The 21,632-nt window shown below is 42.8% G+C and overlaps 1 protein-coding gene across 1 annotated transcript in view; it reads right to left on the bottom strand.

The window, feature by feature from the left end:
* CUNH3orf20 (chromosome unknown C3orf20 homolog) overlaps window positions 1-21,632 on the bottom strand; it is a 98,587-nt gene that overhangs the window by 58,671 nt on the left and 18,284 nt on the right. The window contains exons 4-7 of the mRNA XM_017505054.2: window positions 16,847-16,979; window positions 15,486-15,770; window positions 3,848-4,000; window positions 2,608-2,728 (exon numbers count right to left, since the gene is read on the bottom strand). Coding sequence (XP_017360543.1) covers window positions 2,608-2,728; window positions 3,848-4,000; window positions 15,486-15,770; window positions 16,847-16,979 — 692 coding nt within the window. The remainder of the gene's footprint in view (window positions 1-2,607; window positions 2,729-3,847; window positions 4,001-15,485; window positions 15,771-16,846; window positions 16,980-21,632) is intronic.

Here is a 21,632-nt window from a genome sequence, read left to right as displayed (position 1 = left end):
CAAGAAGCTCAGTAAATGGATTAAATATGAAGACAACCACACCTAGATACCTCACAGTTAAACTTAGAAAACCAAAGAAATGAGAAAATATTGCAAGCAGCTAAAGAAAAATAAAGAGTAACTTGAATAACTACAGACTTCTTATAAACTGTGGAAGACAGACACTGTGCAACAACATCTTTAAAATGCTGAAAAAAAAAAAATCATCCCAGAATCATATCCAGCAAAAATATCCTTTAATAAAGAGATTATTTTTTTCTTCGTGAAAGAAAACAGAGAATACATTGCCAGAAGATATGCACTTCAAGAATGCCAAAGGAAGTTCTTCAGGCTGAAGAGAAATGGTACCAGAGGGAAACTTGGATCTTCAGAAAGTAAGGAAGAACCCTGGAAATAGCAGCTGGGTAAAAACAAATTGGCCCCTGCAGCCTCCAAGACAGCATACAAACTCCCCAGTCTGACAACCAGTGCCTCCCGCCTCCACCTGACACCATACACACCTCTTGCTCCACCTTTCTTTCACAAGAAGCACTTGTGACCTCTTAAAAATACCACATTTAGTCCCAACTCCAACCTTTGCAGATGCTGCTCCCACTACCCAGAAGACTTTTCCCTCTTCCTCCTCTCTATGTGAATCATACACACTCACCCCCATGCTACAACCCCAGGGCCACCTTCTCTTCTAGGCCACTCCTGACTTCACATGCCTCTATTGTGCTTTTCTTCATGCAGCTCCAAGGAATACAACAAAGAACTAAAATACATTGGTAAAACACTTTACTGATGTCAAAGCACCTTCCCCTCCATTATTTCATTTCTTCTCATGAAAGTACCATGAGGCCAGAGGGCAGTTCTAGTGACCAATTTTGTATAGATGACACAACTGAGACTCAGAAAAGCTGAGAGGTTTTCAAAAAGTTGCACAGCCAAAGTCTGGCAAACCTGGTCCTAGTACTTAGCTCCTCAGATTCTTATCACAGTTCTCTGCTTGGCCACACTAACAAACAACTTAACGATGCCTGCCTTCAACTGATTTCTAATCTTGGTATTATAAACTTTTCATACAGCTATGAAATGTTAAACATTAAGAAAACAACACAATACACCCCTAGACTGGGGTTCTCAGACCTGGCCAAGCCTCAAAAATGTGAAAACCACAGAAATCCAAAACTCCTAACATACCAAATGAGTTGGGATTACTCTGGGGCTGTGACTGGGATCTGTATTTTATAAAAAGTCCCAGAGGTGATTCTTATATGCAGGCAGAGATGAGAACCTGTTCCTGGCATTAATTACCAAGTGACTAATCCAAAGTGTGTGCACTGGGGGAAGACAGAAATGGGTGTGGGATAGGATGCCACAAAGGAGGGAGTTTGGGCAGGGCTTTGAAGGAATTTGGAAGGACAGTTGCACTGGCAAAGAGAGGAAGAGGTGCATTTCAGGCCAAGGGAGTAGGAAAGGTGAGACATGTTCAAGGAATTGAATATTCCTGAACAGAGGTGAGGTCTGAGGAATCAGAGCATAAGGAGGAGAGTCAGTGACCAATGTAGAGGATGAACTGAGAGGATAAGAGACAGGAGACTAAAGGTAGGGGCTGGAGCCCTCCCACGCACTCCAACAGTGCTTGTGTCCACAACCCTTATGGTGGGGCTCTTCATCTGGGGCCAGCTTGAGTAGCTGTTCGGCAATCTTCCTCTGAATTCCAACACTTGCCCTTCTCTTGCAGTTCTTATCTGTGTCTGCCCTGTGTTCTTATTACTCCCTTAGACTTTTGAGTTCCTTGATGGGTTTTGTTTCTCCTTCCATCCTCCAGTTGGTGATTCTCAACTGGGGGCAGTTTTGCCCTCCAGAGGCTACATTTGGTGATGCCTGAAGATATTTTTGGTTGTCACAACTGAGAAAGGGGATACTACTAGAATCTAGTGGGATGCTAAACTTCCTACAATGCACAGTTATACCAAAGAAGTATCCATCCCAAAATGTCAGTAGTGTCAATGATAAGGAACTCTGTCACAGATAAAGTGACAAGCATACTTAATTGCTTTATTAAGTTTATTAATTTATTATTAATAATTCACTCCTCTTTATTATGTTATTTAATAAATCTTTGGTGAATTATTATCTGAACAGCCAAATGAATGAAAAAATAGTTTGTATCTATCGGCCACTGTTGACTTCCAGATTGTTTTATTTTATAGATAACAAAGTTACAAATATCAAAACTGGGGAAACCAACATAGAATTGATAATTTTTATTATTGCTGCACATAGGCATTAAAAATAAAGCTATCAACTACCATAACTGTTACTTCATCAAACACATTTGAACAGAAAAATAGAATGATGTTAATAACAAAAATTACACTGGAAGGATATTACCAAGAAACGTCAGTAAAGCAGCCAATAGTTTAGGCTGGTGAAAAGTTCCCTTCAGCCAACCTGGACCACCATCCACCAACTTGGGAACCTCTGAATGAGATTACAAGCTCCTTCAGGGCAGGATTCCTCTCTTACAGATAGCCCTGGGTTTTTAATGCTAGGCAGTGCATGGCAGGATGCCAAGGCCCTCCCTGTGGCAGTGAGCACCACTGTGCTGCCCATCCTTACCTTGTATTCCAGGGAAAGCAGGGTCTCCGTCCTGGAAGTCCAGTTCCATTTGTGGACTACATAGCCCTGCTGGTCATTGGTGGTCCCACCTTCCTCATCCAAGACTAAGACATATGGGCAACTAGGAGAGATACAGAAGTGAGTAGCTGCCACCAGGCCCCTGAAGGAAGCTCTCATCAGTGCAGGCTGTGGCAGGTCTGTAAGGGCAGGCAGGTCTGTAAGACTTAGTCCAGGCTGTAGGAATAGTGCAGTCCTGCAGGCAGCCTCACTTTCCCCACCTGCTATGGTCTGAGGCTCTTTACCACCTGTTGATGCTACCGGAGGAGCCAAGTCTGAGAGAGATAATGAAGGCTCAGGTCAAAGCCAAGAGGGGAAGAAATGGAATTTGTGCTCTGTTGCCTAGTAGCCTGATTGTATAACGGGCACCAAGATGGGAAATGGAACACCTATAACGTAAGAGTAACTCATTTCTTCCAAGAACAGTTCCTTATGAAAACCCAGGCAAACCCAGACATGGTGGCTCATGCCTGTAATCCCAGCACTTTGAGGGGCTGAGGCAGGAGGATCGTTTGAGGCTAGGAGTTTGAGATCATCCTGGTCAACATAGTAAAATCTTGTCTCTACAAAAAATTTAAAAACTTATCTAGGCATTGTGGCACATGTCTATAGTCTCAGCTAACCCAGGAGGCTGAGGTGGAAGTATCACTTGAACCCAAGAGTTCGAGGCTACAGTGAGCTATAATCATGCCACTGCACTTCAACCTGGGTGACAGAGTGAGAGCAAGACCCTGTCTCAAAACAAAAACAAAAAAGAAAAGCCAGACAATATCAACCTTTGGCTAGGAATAATTTGCACTTCTTTTAAAAGATGCCACAGAAGTAATGTGTTCATGCCTCTCCTTCAACCACTCCTGGTATAAAACACTTTTTTCCACTAAATAATTCTTCCTTTAACATAACTAACAGTCAAGATCTTAGTGCTCTGGGGTACCAAGTGGAATAGGACTTGGGAAGTTGTCCTCATCATTAGCTGTGACACAGATACAGCAAGGAAGGGCTGAGCCTTAAAGTTCCTATGTCCCTACAGAAATAGCCTCAGCCCTGCCTCCCTGCCTTACTAGACCTCTAGATACTGCTTGGCTTCTTCTTTAACTAGGGACTCAGAGTCAACACCTCAGTCCTCCCTCCATCACCCTCAGAGGTAACTTCTGTGAGACTAGTATTCTCCCAGTCCACTTACCTGGTTTTTAGGTTGTAGTGAACATAGACCTGACCTTCAGCATTGAATAGGGCCAGCAAGGAGGAGCCAGGTATGTCATTAAAGAGGTAGGTGATGGTTCTCCCTCTGCAGCATGTGGGGATCTGACATATAGCGACATTTCCAGAGGGATAGCTGGCAGAAATGTTCAGGTAGAACTAACAAAAAATTTCCCTGGTTCTGCTCTCAGGTGTCCCATTGAAGCAAGTCCACATGTCAAAGTGTTAGCTATTTGGTGCATCATTCTCCATCTTCAAACACCCTCCTTGCATTTTGCATAAGCAACAATTATATGATTATGGAACCCAACGATGCCCTAGCTGCTTTTCTGTATCGTCTTTCTATTTTCTCACAACCACCTTGTGGTAGGTAGTATTATCTTCCTCTCACAGATGAGTAGGGTCCCCCCGGGTCTAATGGGTTTTCTGAGACATGGAACTTTCGGTATAAAACCTAAAAAGTCCTAGGTAAACCAGGATGAGTTGGTCACCCTATAGATAAGGAATCTAAGGTGTAGAAGATTATCTGCCCCATTTCACATCACCAAGAAGTGGCAGAGCCAGGATTTGATCGCTGAGGCCAGCAGTATTTCTAATGCTGTCAGGCTGCTCCCACTTCTGACCAATCAAGGAGGACAGGTAATGTCTCCTTGTTCATTTTCTAGTAAAGAGGGCCCAAGAAACACTGGTCCTGACTAAGGAAGACATGGTGTGGGCAGCCACTGTGTGTGGGAATTTCACAAGCAGTACCCCAGACAGAGAAGCATTTCAGAATGAAAAGCAGAGGAAAAGGAAACAAAGAAAAATGAAGATTCTCAGGGACCTAAGGGAGGCCATCAAGCATATCAACATATATATAATAGGAGTCCCAGAAGGAGAGAAAAATGAAGGTACGAGGAATATTTGAAGAAATGATGGCTGAAAACTCCCCACATTTGATGATATACATGTTTAAGAAGCTTAACAAACTACAAGTAGGACAAATTCAAAGATATTCTCACTGAGACACATTATAATCCAACCGTCAAAAGACAAATACAAAGAATGAATCTTGAAAGCAGCAAGACAAAAAAGACTCCTCATATATAAGAGGTCTTCAATAAGATTCATGACTGATTTCTCATCAGAAACCATGGGGTTTAGAAGGCAGCAATATGAAATATCTAAAGACCTCAAAGGCAAAAAATAAAACTGTTGGCCAACAATTCTATATCAAGCAAAATTATCCTTCAAAAATGAAGAAATTAAAACATTCTCAGATAAACAAATATCGAGGAAGCTAATCACTAGTAGACCTGCCCTACAAAAAAAAAAAAAAAAAAAAAAAAAAGAAAATGCTGAAGGGAATCCTACAGGCTGAAATGAAAGGACACTAGGCAGTGATTCAAACTCATACAAAGAAAAAAAGAACACTAGTAAAATTAACTGTATAAGTAATTATAAAATTCTGTATTCTATTTTCAGCATATTTTTTTCTTTTTTTCTTTATGATTTGAAAGATAAATGCATAAAAAAAAATTGCAAATCTATATTAATGGATACACAATATATATGTAAAATATAATTTCTGATAAAAACATAAAGGGGGACATATAGAACTATTTAGGAACAGAGTTTTATATACTATTGTGGCTAAGTTATTAATTCAAACTAGAGTGTTAATTATAATACCCAGGTATATTAGTTTCCTAGGGCTATCATAACAAAGTACTATGGCTAAAAGCAACATAAATTTATAATCTCACAGTTCCAGAGGCTAAATGTCCAAGATGAAAGTGTCAACAGGGTTATTGTTTGGAAGGCTCTGGCGAAGAATCCTTTCCTGCCCCTTACAGTTTCTGGTGGTTACCAGAAATCATTTGGTATTCTTTGGATTGTACATGCATCATTTCAATCTCTGCTCCAGTCATCACATGGCTTTCTTCTGTGTGTCTGCGTGTATCTGGGTGTCTGTTTTCTTTTCTTATAAGGATACCAATCACTGCAGTAGGGCCCACCCCAACAATATGGCTGTATCTTAAAAATTACATCTTCAGAGCCCCTATTTCCAAATGCAGTAATATTCTGAGGTTCCATGTGGATACAAATTTTGGGAGACACCATTCAACTCATTATACCAAGACAACCCTAGGGAAATAACTTAAAAATATGGAGAAAAGAAAATGAGAAGTAAATCAAAATAGCATGCTACAAAAGTCAGACACAAAAAGAGGAAGTAATGAAGAAACCAAGAAACAAAGATGCTATAAGACATATAGAAAACAAATTTAAAAATTAAAGAATTAAGTCCTTCTGTATCAGCAATTACTTTAAACAGATGTAGATTAAACTCTCTAATCAAAAAGTCCAGAGCTGAGGCATGAGAATCACTTGAGCCCCGGAGGTGGGGGCTGCAGTAAGCCAAGGTCGTGCCACTAAACACCAGCCTAGGAGATACAGCAAGACTCAGTCGCAACTTTAAAAAAAAAAAAAAAAGGCTGGCAGGATGAATTTTTAAAAACCAAAACAGGATTTAACATATGCTGTGTCTAAGAGACTCACTTTAGATCCAAAGACACAACTTGGTTGAAAGTGAAATGATGGAAAAAGATATTCTATGCAAATTGCAACCAAAATAGAGTAGGGGTGAATATGCTAATGTCATGCAAAATAGATGTTAAGTTAAACATTTTTAAAAGTGACAAAGAAGGACATTACATATTGAGAAAAGGGTGAATACCTCAAGAATATGTAACAATTATAGAGATATACACACCTAATAAAAGAGCCTTAAGATACATAAAAACCTGACAGAATTAAAGGAAGAAATAGTTCTACAAAAATAGTTGGAGACTTCACTACCTCATGTTCAATAATGCATAAAACAACTAGACAGAAGATCAATAAAGAAATAGAAGCCTTACGCCATATGCAGTGGCTCATGCCTGTAATCCCAGCACTTTGGGAGACCAAGGCAGATGGATTACCTGAGGTCAGGAGTTCAAGACCAGCCTGGCCAACATGGTGAAACCCCGTCTCTACTAAAAAAATACAAAAAAAATTAGCTGGACACAGTGGTGCACACCTGTAATCCCAGCTACTCAGGAGGCTGAGGCAGGAGAATCACTTGAACCCGGGAGGCAGAGGTTGCAGCGAGCCAAGATTGCACCACTGCACTCCAGCCTGGGCGAAAGAGTGAGACTGCAGCTCAAAAAAAAAGAAAGAATGAAAGAGAGAAAGAGGAAAGGAAGGAAGAAAGGAGGGAGGGAGGGAGGGAGGGAAGGAAGGAAGGAAGGAAGGAAGGAAGGAAGGAAGGAAATAGAGAACTTGAACAACCTTACTAACCAACTAGAACTAATAGGAACATACAGAATCGCACCCAACAACAGCAGAACACATATTCTTCTCACATTCACATGAATCATTCTCCAGTACAGACAATATGTTAGGCCACAAAACAGGTCTCGATAAATTTTAAAAGACTGAAACCATAGAAAGTATCTCCTTTGATCACAATGGAATGAAACTTGAAATCACTAACAAAAGAAAATGGGGAAGACTCACAAATACATGAGAATTAACACAAAAACAACAGGTGGATAAAGAAATCACAAGTAAAATTATAAAATACTTTGAAATGAATAAAAACAAAACAGTATATCAAAACTTATCAGAGAATGGCAAAGCAGCATTCAGAAATTTATAGCTATAAATACCAACATTAAAAGAAAAGAAAGCTCTCAAATTAATAACCCAATTTTCTATCTTAAGGGACTAGAAAAAGAAGAGCAAATTGAAGCAAAGCTAGCAGATGGAAGAAAACAATAAAGATCAGAGTGGAGAAAAACAGAATAGAGAACAGAAAAATAGAACCAACAAAACCAAAAGTTGGGTCTTTGATAAATTGATAAAGCACAAACTTCTAGTAGACAGATTAAAAAAAAAAAAAAAACAGAGAAAGGCTTAAATTACTAAACTCAGAAATGAAAGTGGGCCTTAAATAAAAAAATCCTAATACAATAATACAAACAGCTGTACACTATAAAGTTAGATAACCTAGATGGACAAATTCCTAGAAACACATAAACTACCAGAAGTGACGCAAAAAAAAAAAAGTAAAACAATCTAAATGGAACTATAGCAAGTAAAGAGATTAAATCATTAATGAAAAATCTCCCAACAAGAAAATCCCAGAACCAGATAGATTCACTGGTGAATTCTACCAGACATTTAAAGAATACCAATCCTCCTCAAGCTCTTCCAAAAAATAGAAGAGCAGTCCTGAACACTTCCCAACTCATTCTATTAGGCCAGGGTTATCTTGATACCAAAGCCAGACAAATACATAAAAAGAAAATTTCCCATATCTCTTATGAATATAAACATAAAATATATTAACAAAATACCAGCAAACCAAATTCAGCAGCATCAAAAGGATTAAACACTGTGACCAAGTGGGGTTTATCCCAGGAATGCAAGTATGGTTCAACATACAAAAATCAATGTAATATACCATAGTAATAGAATGGGGGGAGGGGAATCATGATCACCTTAATTGATGAAGAAAGAGAATTTGACAAAATTCAATACCCTTTCATGATTAAAAAGCACTCAACAACTTCAAAATAGAAGGGAACTCCCTTAACATATTAAGAGCCATATATGAAAAAACTCACAACTAACATCATAATCAATGGTGAAAGAATGAAAACTTTTCCTCTAAGATAAAGAACAAAAGAAGCAGGCCTGCTTTCACCACTTCTATTCAAGATTGTACTGGAAGTTCTGGCCACAGAACTTAGCAACAACAAGAAATAAAAAGACTCAAAATTGAAAAGGAAGAAGTAAAATTACCTCTGTTTGCAGATGACATGATTTTATATATAGAAAATTCTAAAGAGTCCACACAAAAAATCTAGAACAAATAAATTTAGAAAAGTTACAGATATAAGATCAACATACACAAAAGAGTTGTCTCCAAGAACACAGGATGTCTTTCCATTTATTTAGGTCTTCTTTAAATTAATTTGGCAATGTTTTGCAGTTTTCCGTGTACAAGTTCTGTACCACCTTGTTATTTATTTGTTCTCGGTTATACGGCATTTTGTATTGCTTGTTGCCAGTGCTCATATTGACTGGTGTGGCTCATCCTGTAATCCTAGCACTTTGAGAGGCCAAGGTAAACGGGCCACTTGAGGTCAGGAGTTCGAAAGCAGCCTGGCCAACATGGCGAAACCCCATCTCTACTAAAAACACAAAAATTAGCTGGAAGTAGTGGTGCGCACCCACAGTCCCAGGTATCTGGGAGGCTGAGGCAGGAGAATTGCTTGAACCCGTGAGGTAGAGGTTGCAGTGAGCTGAGATGGGACCACTGCACTCCAGCCTGGGTGACAGAGCAAGACACTGTCTCAAAAAAAAAAAAAAAAAAAAACTGTTAATGGCATTACTCCCCAAAGTGATCTACAGAATCAATGCAATGCCTATCAAAATCTTATTGGCTTTTTTTTTTTTTTTTTTTTTAGAAATGGAAAACCTGACCTGAAAATTTACATGAAATTTTAAGAGACTCTAAGCAACCAAAATAGTCTTGGAAAGAGTAAAAAGTGGGAGGACTCCCATTATCTTGTTTTGAAACTTACTATAAAACTACAATAACCAAAACAGTGTGGTACTGGCATAAAGACAGACATATATGTCAATGGCTTAGAATTGACAGTCCAAAAATAAATCCACACATCTACAGTCAATTGATTTTTCACAACAGTGCCATGACCATTCAATGGGGAAAGAATGCCTCTTCAATAAATGGTACTGGAACAATTAGCTAACCACATGCAAAGGAAAGAAATTGGAACCTTATCTTATACCACATGCAAAAACTAACTCAAAATCCTTCAAAGACCACAGAGCTATAAGTATAAACCCTTTAGAAGAAAACACAGGAGGCCGGGTGTGGTGGTTCACTCCCATAATCCCAGCATTTTGGGAGTGGACGTGGGCAGATCACCTGAGGTTGGGAGTTTGAGACCAGCCTGACCAACATGGAGAAATCCTGTCTCTACTAAAAATACAAAATTAGCTGGGCCTGGTGGTACATGCCTGTAATCCCAGCTACTTGGGAGGCTGAGGCAGGAGAATCGCTTGAACCTGGGGGACAGAGGTTTTGGTGAGCCAAGACTGTGCCACTGCATTCCATCCTGGGCAACAAGAGTGAAACGCCATCTCAAAAAATAAAAAAAACAAGAAAACACAGGTGTAAATCTTAATAACCTTGGATTTGGTGATGGTTTTTTAGACATGAAGCCAAATGCATAAGCAGCAAAGAAAGGTAAAAAAAAATGGACTTCATCAAAATGTAAAAGCTTTTGTGCATTAAATGATGCTACTAAGAGAGTGAAAAGACATCTAACAGTATAGGAAAAAATACTTGCAAATCATATATTTGATAAGCATCTAGTATCTATGCACAATATATAAAGAACCCTTATAACTTGTTTTAAAAAAGACAACTCAATGAAAACATGAGCAAGATCAAGGACTTCAATACACATTTCTCCAAAGAAAATATACCAAATGCATGCGCGCGCGCGCACACACACACACGAAAAGATGCTCCACGCCATTCATAATTAGGTAAATGTAAGTCAAAGCCATAGTGAGATACTACTCACATCCAGTAGAATGAATGAATGAATTGAACATTGAGACGGGTCTGAGGTCTGAAGCTGCCCAGTGCAAACCAATTACAGCTTAGAGCTTTATAATACTCCCAGGGCAGATGTATCATTTTTGCCTGAGAGCTTGACCAGCAATGTCTATGAAAACAGAGTCGACTGCTGAGTCCAGTGTTTTATGGAAGACAGTAGGTAAAAGAAGAGTTTTCCAAACATTTTCTATACTTGAGAGGGATCAGATAGCTGCACGTGTGTTCTGACCATTTGAACACAGTAACACAGAATTTCTCCTTAAAGATCACTGGATTCAACTTCCTCATCTTATAATCAAGGGAAGTGAGAAACAGAGATGAAGTGACTTGTGCAGAGTCACCAAAAAGAACTGAGCCTAGAGTCCTGGTCTTTTAGGACTACCAAAGAGAAGAGCATTATTTGCCAAGATGTGATCCTTGTTGGCGTGTGAGTCAAAATTGCCAGTAGCAATGGATCAAAAGTTTGGGGGGTCTCTTAGACCATTTGGGCTCTCTTAGACAAGTTGGGGGTTGGGAGGGTGCTCAGAATTCTGGGACGAGTGAGAGAACAGAGATTCCTGCAGGCTAGGGTACTGTACTCTTATAACACACACGCCCACCCTCCTTTCTGATGCCCCAATAGAAGACCAATTCATAGACACGGCTTCACGAGAAGCTCAGGGAGATCATCCTATTAAATGCATCGAAGAGTCAGAAAAGAAGTGGGGGTGGAGCACAAGCCATTGCAAGCAGCAGCTGCTCTTGAAGGAGTCAGCTGTACAATACTGGAGGATGCGCTGCAGGCAGGGTTGAGCAGAGTGTGATGAATGGATTCATTTTCAGTCTGAGAAACAATAAGACTTCTTTGACAGAGCACTTAAATCCTGAATTCCCAGTTCAGTCAAGAGGAGGCCAAAGGAAGCAAGGGGGCTGGTGCCAGGCGAGCCTGGTTGTGGGGCTTGGCCTTTGTGAAAGTGGTTGAGACAGCCCAGAGACCCGTTCTCTCCTCCAAGAAGAGAAGCAGGGGATCTTGAGTGCCCAGTGATTTTATTATTAAAGCGAGATCCACTTCCATCACCCTCTACCCTGCTCTCTGCAGGAGAAAATAATCCTTGAGTATAAAAATGGTACCCAAGAGAGGACCCTAAATTGAGGCAAGGAGGCCCTGAACCCAGGGCCTGAACTAGCTTAACCACAGAATTCCTTTTGTGGCATAGAGTCAGTCACATCATGCCTTTGGATCTCAGTTTTCCCATTTCTACAGCGAAGGGGCAGAAACAAATGACCACTTCTCCCATCCATGACATTTTATATAACTCTAGACCACGTAACCTGGAATAAGTGCTTTGCCCTCTCTGGCCTTAGAGTTCTTGTGGCCAAATGAATGAGCCATCTGTGAGCTGGTCAAGCTCTAGAACATGTTGGGTTTGGGCAACAAGACCCTCACAAAAACACAGGATACAAGGTGACTTCCTACCTAGACATTCTCTAAAGGGAGCCCTCTTTTGCCTTCACCACCCAAATTCAAACTCCTCTTCACTTTAGAAGGAGCAATTAAAGTTGCTCCCTAGAGGACAACTTTAGCTCCTCCCTAGAGGGGAACTTTAACTTTAGCTCCTCCCTAGAGGGGAACTTTAACTTTAGCTCCTCCCTAGAGGGGAACTTTAACTTTAGCTCCTCCCTAGAGGGGAACTTTAACTTTAGCTCCTCCCGAGAGTGGAACTTTAATTGCTCCCTCTATGGAGCAACTTTAATTGCTCCTTCTAAACTGAAGAGAAGGAGTTTGAATTTGGGTGGTGAAAGCTAAACAGGGCTCCCTTTAGAGAATGCCTGGGTAGGAAGTCACCTGGTGTCCTGTGTTTTTCTGGGGGTCTTGTTGCCCAAATCCAACATGTTCTAGAGCTTGACCATCTCATAGATGTCTCATTCATTTGGCTACAATGACAAACCTACAGCCAATATCATATTGAATGGGCAAAAGCTGGAAGAATTCCCTTTGAAATCAGGCACTAGACAAGGGTGCCTTCTCTCATCACTCCTATTCAATATAGTATTGGAAGTTCTGGCCAGAGCAATCAAGCAAGAAAAAGAAATAAAGGGTATTCAGTTAGGAAAGGAGGAAGTCAAACTGTTTCTATTTGCAGAGGACACAACTGTATATTTAGGATGCCCCATCATCTCAGCCCAAAATCTTCTCAAACTGATGAGCAACTTCAGCAAAGTCTCAGGATACAAAATCAATGTGCAGACATCACAATCATTCCTATATACCAAAAACAGACAAACAGAGAGCCAAATCAAGAGTGAATTCCCATTCACAATTGCTACTAAGAGAATAAAATACCTAGGAATACAACTAATAAAGGATGTAAAGGACCTTTTCAAGGAGAACTACAAACCACTGCTCAACGAAATGAGAGGACACAAACAGATGGAAAAACATTCCATGCTCATGGTTAGGAAGAATCAATATCGTGAAAATGGCCATACTGCCCAAAGTAATTTATAGATTCAACGTTATCCCCATCAAGCTACAAATTACCTTCTTCACAGAACTGGAAAAAAACACTTTAAACGTCATATGGAATCACAAGGGAGCCCACATAGCTAAGACAATCCTAAGCAAAAAGAACAAAGCCGGAGGCATCACACTGCCAGACTTCAAACTATACTACAAGGCTACAGTAATCAAAACAGCATGGTACTGCTACCAAAACAGAGACATAGACCAATGGAACAGAACAGAGGCCTCAGAAGCAACACTACACATCCACAACCATCTGATCTTTGACAAACCTGACAAAAAAAAGCAATGGGGAAAGGACTCCATGTTTAATAAATGGTGTTGGGAAAACGGGCTAACCATGTGTAGAAAGCTAAAACTGGACACCTTCCTTACACCTTACATTAAAATTAACTCCAGGTGGATTAAAGATTTAAACATAAAACCTAACACCATAAAAACACTAGACGACAACATAGGCAAAACCATTCACGACATAGACATAGTCAAGGACTTCATGACTAAAACACCAAAAGCAATGGCAATGAAAGCCAAAATAGACAAATGGGATGTAATTAAAATTCAGAGCTTCTGTACAGCAAAAGAAACCATCATTAGAGTGAAACAGCAACCAACAGAATGTGAAAAAAATTTTGCAGTCTACGCATCTGACAAAGGGCTAATATCCAGAATCTACATAGAACTAAAACAGATATACAAGAAAAAAACAAACAACTCTATTCAAAAATGGGCAAAGGATATGAACAGACACTTTTCAAAAGAAGACATATATGAGGCCAACAAACATATGAAAAAATGCTCATCATCGCTGGTCATTAGAGAAATGCAAATCAAAACCACATCGAGATACCATCTCACACTAGTTAGAATGGTGATCACTAAAAAATCTGGAGACAACAGATGCTGGAGAGGATGTGGAGAAATAGGAACACTTTTACACTGTTGGTGGGAGTGTAAATTAGTTCAACCATTGTGGAAGACAGTGTGGTGACTTCTCTAGGATCTAGAAACAGAAATTCCATTTGACCCAGCAATCCCATTACTGGGCATATACCCAAAGAACTATAAATCGTTCTACTATAAAGACACATGCACACATACGTCCACTGCAGCCCTGTGTACAATAGCAAAGACCTGGAACGAACCCAAATGCCCATCAACGATAAACTGGACAAAGAAAATGTGGCATATATACACCACAGAATACTATGCAGCCATAAAAAAAACTATGAGTTTGTGTCCTTTGCAGGGACTTGGATGAATCTAGAAACCATCATTCTCAGCAAACTGACACAAGAACAGAAAACCAAACACTGCATGTTCTCACTCACAAGTGGGTGTTGAACTATGACAGCATGTGGTCTTAGGGAGAGGAGCCTCACACACTGGGGGCAGTTGGAGGGGGGTGGCTAGGGAAGGGACAGCGGGGGGTAGGGAGGGTGGGGAGGGATAACATGGGGAGAAATGCTTGATATAGTATGTACCTATGCAACAACCCTGCATGACCTGCACTTGTACCCCATAACCTAAAGTAAAATTAAAAAAAAAAAAAAAAGTTGCTCCCTCTGAAGTACAAATGATCCATTCACTTCATTATCTGAATTCCTTGCACATGATAGATACTTGATACACATCTCTGAATGAAGAAAATAATTGGACTCAAATCACTCTTAGGTATGCAGAGCCCTCAGGGCTCACCCTCCAAAGAGATTTGTCTTTTCAAACCCAGATCCAAAGACAGGCTTTGGAGGTTGGTAAACGCCCTGCAATCACAGGTAATGCCTTACAGGCATGTGTATATAAGTGCTCATTTCTAGAGAGAAGGTCTATAACTCTCATCAGATTCTCAAAGAGAAAATGTGTCTCCTTTTGTTGCTCCCCCACCCAAGCTTGGGACCCAGCTCACACTATGCTTATGAGCCCGCGCAGACCTCAGCGGCAGAGCAGTCATGGCCCAGGAAATAGCGCATTTGGGGTGAGGTCTCAGGCTCCAAGGATGTGGATAGGTGAAGTATGCAAGACCACAGAGCTTAACCACTGAGCCAGGGACAGAAGGATGAAGGTTCCCAACTGTTTAGGGCCTCCTAGTTCCCTTCTCTCCATTGGAGATGATTTGTTTTGTGTCTTTAACCTCATCTCACCTGAAAGGTCCTCAAAGACAGGGACTTTGCATTCCCAGCCTGCACTAACAAGCTTCTCACATGAAGCTGGGGTTTGGTATGTTCATGTTGATCTGAACTGAACTTAAAATTTGTTACTTCCTCCTCTGACCTCCCGAGTCTGACCTAGACAAACTCCTAATACCCAGGAGACCTATCACCAGGCTTCTCCGATAACTAAAAAGCCTAAGGACATATTTAGGCTGTGTCAAGTCCTGGACTTTGCTGGGGTTGAGTAGCTGGGGTGAAATAGTGGCACCAAATAAAAGGATACTAAACAAAGGAGGAGCCATCATAGAAGGTGTAATGCAATTTAAAGGCCTTCTTGGGTACCTTCCCCTCTTGAGATTGCTGACTAAAGAGAAGATGGTGGGCAGAAGATGGTTGAGGGGTTGGGGTGAGAGTCTGAGCACTCGCAGTGGGAGGGTAATGTAAACTCTGGGTCTGAGAGTCTCCTTTGCGGGGCGATGTTAGATGAGAGGGCATCTTTGCCTTGTAGTTTCGTAAGATCATGGGGTTGGAGATATTCTTCCCTTTCCACGTGGCCTTTTCGGCTTCTCTGCAGAGAAGGAGACCAACATATTTTCAGCCTCTTGGTTCTCACTCACTACAGATGCTGTCTATAGCCCCTCCTTAGTGCCCAAGCCCCCATCCCATTCCCCTGTCCCCAAAGTACATGTCCCCAACCCATGCTCCTTCATCCATAAAGGTAGTTTTTGGGAAGAACTGGGAGTTCCCGCTGCATCTCTAAGAACAGCCCTTAGCTGATTTCCACCTGAGCCTGGGGGTGAGGATCTATATAGTGGGACTGTGTATGGAAGTTGCCAGAGGGTTGGGAGGATCCTGGGGTTTTGAAGACCTTGCTCACCCTAGCTCCTGAAGTTTTGGAGAAGAGAATTTCCTTCCAGAGTGTCACAGTGAGGGGTCAAACTTGAGTGGCTGTCCTCTCCCCATGTGCTGGCCCAGTGACCCCAGGAGACGTATATGACTAAGCTATTAGATGTGAACAGGCGCTTAAATCCTTTACAGACAATGGCCTGGGCCCTCAGAGAAATGCTGAGTAAATTGTGAGGGCTTATGGGATGGATCCACAGAATGATAAAAACCACTAATCACCCATGTCAAGGGTCTTTTTGGTTTGTTTTCAGAGGTTTTTGTTTGTCTTGTAGAACAGCTAGCAAATAAGAAACAAACAGTCAGGGCACAAGAGCCCTAACTGCAAGGAACCACACAAAGGGATGTCCCCAGCAAGGCGCTGAGGAGGCAGAGAGCATTACTGGGCAGGGGCAGGAGGCATGCCACTGGAGCTGCATGAGCTCAGGCAACTCCTTACCCACATACCTGCTTAGGCTGCCTCAGTTTCCCCATCCACAAAATGGGCATCAATCCTGTCTTCCTTGCATGGTTGCAGTGATGCTGTAGGGAGGATGGTGAGCAGGGAAGGACAGGAGTGTGTGTGCCTGTGAGGGTCGCTGCACCTGTGGCTGTTGTGGGGAGTACCACATAACCCATGCTCCCAGGCGGCATGTCTCACACTCCTGTGACTATCCACTCACACACAATCAGGGGCTCCCAGCTGGAGCTGAGCTTTCTGAGAAGCCCTGCCTCCCCCAACCCAAGCACTGAGGTGCTCACATATGGCGACACAGCTCCTGCAGCTTCTTCCGGGCCTCAGGGCAGGGGTCGCTGAACTCCAAGTTGTTGGCAGAGGTTCCCACTCCTTGATGCAGGGGCAGCATGCTGATATCTTCTGCAGTTCTAGACTTGCCTGTAGTTAGAGGGGAAGAAGTTAGTGATCTGCCCAAGACCATGGGAACCCACCTTTTGCATCAGCATGACCTGGATGTGAGACCTGGAGTCAAAGGAGATCGTTTTGGAGCTTTAAAATCTGTCCCACTGGATTTTGGAGCTGCACGGGCCCTGTAACCCCTTTGTTTTGGCCAATTTTTCCATTTGGAACGGCTGTATTTACCCAATACTTGCACCCCCACTGTGCCTACGAAATAACTAGCTTGCTTTTGATTTTACAGGCTCATAGGTGGAAGGAATTTGCCTCGTCTCAGATGAGACTTTGGACTGTGGACTTTTGGGTTAATGCTGAAACAAGTTAAGACTTTGGGGGACTGTTGGGAAGGCATGATTGGTTTTGAAATGTGAGCATGGTCAGGTGCAGAGGCTCGTGCCTGTAATCCCAGCACTTTGGGAGGCTGAGGTTGGCAGATCACCTGAGGTCAGGAGTTTGGAACCAGCCTGGCCAACATGGTGAAACCCCATCTATACTAAAAATACAAAAATTAGCTGAGTGTGCTGGTGTGCACCTATATAGTTCCAGCTACTCAGAAGGCTAAGGCAGGAGAATCTCTTGAACCTGGGAAGTGGAGGTTGCAGTGAACCAAGATCACACCACTGCACTCTAGCCTGGGTAACAGAGTGAGACTCCATCTAAAAAAAAAAAAAAAAGAAATGTGAGGACACGAGATTTGGAGGAGCCAGGGGCAGAATGATATTGTTTGGCTGTGTCCCCACCCAAATCTTAACTTGAATTCTGTCTCCCAGAATTCCAATGTGTTGTAGGAGAGAACTGGGGGAGGTAACTGAAGTATGGGGGTGATCTTTTCCATGTTATTCTCATGATAGTGAATAAGTCTCATGAGATCTGATGTGTTTATCAGGTGTTTCTGCTTTTGCTTCCTCATTTTCTCTTGCCACCACCATGTAAGAAGTGCCTTTCACTTCTCACCATGATTCTGAGGCCTCCTCAGCCATGTAGAACTATTAAGTCCAATTAAACCTCTTTTTTCCCCAAGTCTTAGATATGTCTTTATTAGCAGCATGAAAACTAATACAGGAGGGGTTTCATAAAATGGTTTGTCAAGACATTGTGTTCACCAGGGGACATGGGGCTGGGAAGAGCAGAAGAGTGGCATCCTTTAAGTATCAGAATATTGGGGGTAGCATTGATGCTCCCCAGGAATTGTTGATTGGTCAGTTATCAAACAGAAATGTTACTCATACTGCGAGTCATCTATGAAAGATGTGTCAGGGACTGACTTGTGCAAAGTGATGAGACTGGCCATGTCTCCCAGGGTGTCCTTAGGCAGTTGTCAGGTGGTATGAACATTTGGTCATGTGGAGTTGTGGTGGCAATCCTCCCACTGTAGGTTCCAGGGTCATCTGTTTGGTCATTTGTGTCAGGTCCTGCCTACACTGAACCTCTGACTCCCACCCAGCTGCAGCCTCGAAGTATGTAGGCTCAACTTCACCTTGGATTTGAGGATAAAACCTGGCTTTGGGTGAGGGCATTTCTCAGGCTCTAACTGAAGCTCTGAGGACTTAAGAATGGAGGCTTCCTTGCTGCTGGGGAAGCCTGGGGGTTTCTGGCCAGTGCTTGAGGACCATCTCTGGTATCTGCCACCCTGAATTGTTCCTGGTCCTTCCCCTACTTATTCTGTCAACAGGGGACAGAGACTGAACCCTGAGCTCAAACCTAGGGCCTGAGGTTCAGTTACCTGCTGGCTGGCCATCTGCTGGATTAAACCTCCATGTCTGGCCTGCCTTAGGCTGCCTTGGGCTTTTCAAAGGTGACAGCCTCATGCTCTGACTAGGTAGTGCTATCAACAGTTCTCTTCTAGGCCGGGCGTGGTGGCTCAAGCCTGTAATCCCAGCACTGTGGGAGGCCGAGGCGGGTGGATCACGAGGTCAAGAGATCGAGACCATCCTGGTCAACATGGTGAAACCCCATCTCTACTAAAAATACAAAAAATTAGCTGGGCATGGTGGCGCGTGCCTGTAATCCCAGCTACTCAGGAGGCTGAGGCAGGAGAATTGCCTGAACCCAGGAGGCGGAGGGTGCAGTGAGCCAAGATCATGCCATTGCACTCCAGCCTGGGTAACATGAGTGAAACTCCGTCTCAAAAAAAAAAAAAAAAACAGTTCTCTTCTTGTAATGTTGGACATCTTCCAGAAATAGCTGTCCCCTCAGGGAGTAAGTCCAATTCCTGGAGCTGATGCTCAAAGTCAGTCTGGTCCCAGAACTGCCAGGAGGGAAGGTGGAATAGCATGTGGACATGGAATGGATGGGGGAGGCCCCCAAATCCAAAGTGACTTCAAACCAGAATGGCTATGGCGAAATCAGGCATCATTCATACATATGCCATCAGACAACAGGCATAAACTGGGACATTCCTGGGCTAGCTAGGACCCACAGTTACTTAGAAGATATGAGGCAAGGTTAATCAACCATGCTAGCATGCATCTGTGAGCCTAATTCCTAAACAAGATTAAGACCCTATAATACAGTATCACTGAATATACATCCTAGTGTGAATGATGCAACAAGGTGGTCAAAAGTTGGGTGGCAAAGGAAAGCAGCCACGTAGACAAGGAGGCCAACAGACATGTAGCAGTCCCTCCAATCCTTCAGGGATACATTCTGGACCCCTAGTAAATGCCTGAAAATATGGATAGTACCAAACCTGCATATGCTATGCTTTTTACATGCACACTTATGATAAAGTTTAACTGATAAATTGGGCCCTAAGAGATTAACAATAACTAATATGAAATAGAAAAATTAAAACAATATATTGTAATAAAAGTTAGGTAGAGGGGTGGGGAAAGACAGCTAAATAGAAGGCTCTACTGATTGTCCTCCCCATAGGAACACCAAATTTTACAACTACTTACACCAAAAAAAAAAAAGCATCTTCAAAATAACCAAAAACAAGGTGAGCACTCATAGTATCAGATTTTAACGTCACATTGCTGAAAGAGGTACTGCAGAGGTAGGAAAGACAGTCTTGAATTGCTGACACTGCCCCTCCTCAGCAGCAGCTGCATGGCACACAGAATTGATGCCTTTGGGAGAGGGAGAGTGCAAGGACTGCCAGACTTTACATTGAACTCAGTGCTTCCCTGTCACAGTGGAAAGCAAAACCAGGATGAACTCAGCTGAAGCCCACTCATGGAGAGAGCATTTAGACCTGCCCTAGCCAAAGGGAAATCACCCATCCTAGCAGTTGCATCTTGAGTTTTGGCAAGCCTGTCCACTGTGCACTAAAGGGCTCTGGAGTTCTAAGTAAACTTGAAAGGCAGCCTAAGCCACAAGGACTGCAACTCCTAGACAAGCCTTAGTGCTGAGCTGGGCTCAGAGCCAGTGGATTTAGAGGGCATGCAACCTACTGCAACACCAGCTGGGGCAGCTAAGGGAGTGCTTGCGACACCCCTCCCCCAATCCCAAGTGGTGTAGCTCATGGCTCCAAGAAAGACCCCTTCCTTCCACTTGAGGAGAGAAGAAGGAAGAGTAAAAAGGACTCTGTTTCGCATCTTAAATACCAGTTTAGTCACAGTAGGATAGGGTACCAGTCAGTGTCGTGAGGCCTCCATTCCAGGCCCTAGCTCCCAGATGACGTTTCTAGATATATCCTGGGCCAGAAGGGAACCCACTTCCTTGAAGGGAAGGACCCAGTCCTGTCAGGACCCATCACCTGCTGACTGAACAGCCCTTGAGCCCTGAATAACCTGTAGTGATATCGAGGTAGTATTCTGCGAGTCTTGTGTGAGACTCTGAGATGTGCTGGCTTCAGGTGAGACTCAGCACATTCTCAGATGTGATGGTCACAGTGAGGGACTCCTTCTGCTTGAGAAAAGCAGAGGGAAAAGTAAAGAGGACTTTGTCTTGCACCTTATTTACCACTCAGCAATGAGGGGGCAGAGCACTAAGGGGCTCTTGGGGTCCCTGATTCTAGGCCTTGGCTCTTAGATAGCATTTCTATACCTGTCCTGGGGCAGAGGGGAGTCCCAGGCCTGATGACATTCATCACCAACTAACTGAAAAGCCCTTGGACCTTAAGTGAACAGTGGGAGTAGCCTGGCAGTAATCCCCATGGACCTGGTGGTGGTGGCCAAAAGGTGGGACTCCTTTGCCTGTGGAAGAGGGAGGGAAGAGTGGGATGGTCTCATGGCTTCAGTGCCAGCTCAGCCACTCTCAATATGTTACAATAAAACATCAGGTAGATTTTTAAGATTTTTGACTCTAGTTCTGGCTCCCAGACAGCATCTCTGGACCTACCTGGGGCCTGAGGGAACTCTCTGTCCAAAAGAGAAGAACAGAAACCTGGCTGGCTTCACCACCTGCTGATTGTAGATCCCTAGGGCCTTGAGCAAATATAGACAGTAGCCAGGTAGTAGTTACAGCAGGGCTTGTGCAAGACCTAGTGCTGTGCTGGCTTCAGGTTTCACCCAGTGCAGTCCCACTGGTGGTGGTCACAGGGGTACTTCGTCATCCCATCCCCAGCTCCAGGTGGCTCAGCACAGAAAGAGGCTCCATTTGTTTGGGAGAAAGTAAAGGAAGAGAACAAGAGTTTCTGTCTGGTGATCTAGAGAATTCTGGATCTTATCCAAGACCACCAAGGCAGTATCT

The sequence above is a fragment of the Cebus imitator genome, unplaced genomic scaffold (assembly GCF_001604975.1).
Source record: "Cebus imitator isolate Cc_AM_T3 unplaced genomic scaffold, Cebus_imitator-1.0 Scaffold332, whole genome shotgun sequence".
Taxonomy (NCBI): domain Eukaryota; kingdom Metazoa; phylum Chordata; class Mammalia; order Primates; family Cebidae; genus Cebus; species Cebus imitator.
The sequence above is the reverse complement of the archived record's forward strand: the minus strand, read 5'-3'. Positions and strand labels throughout refer to the sequence as shown.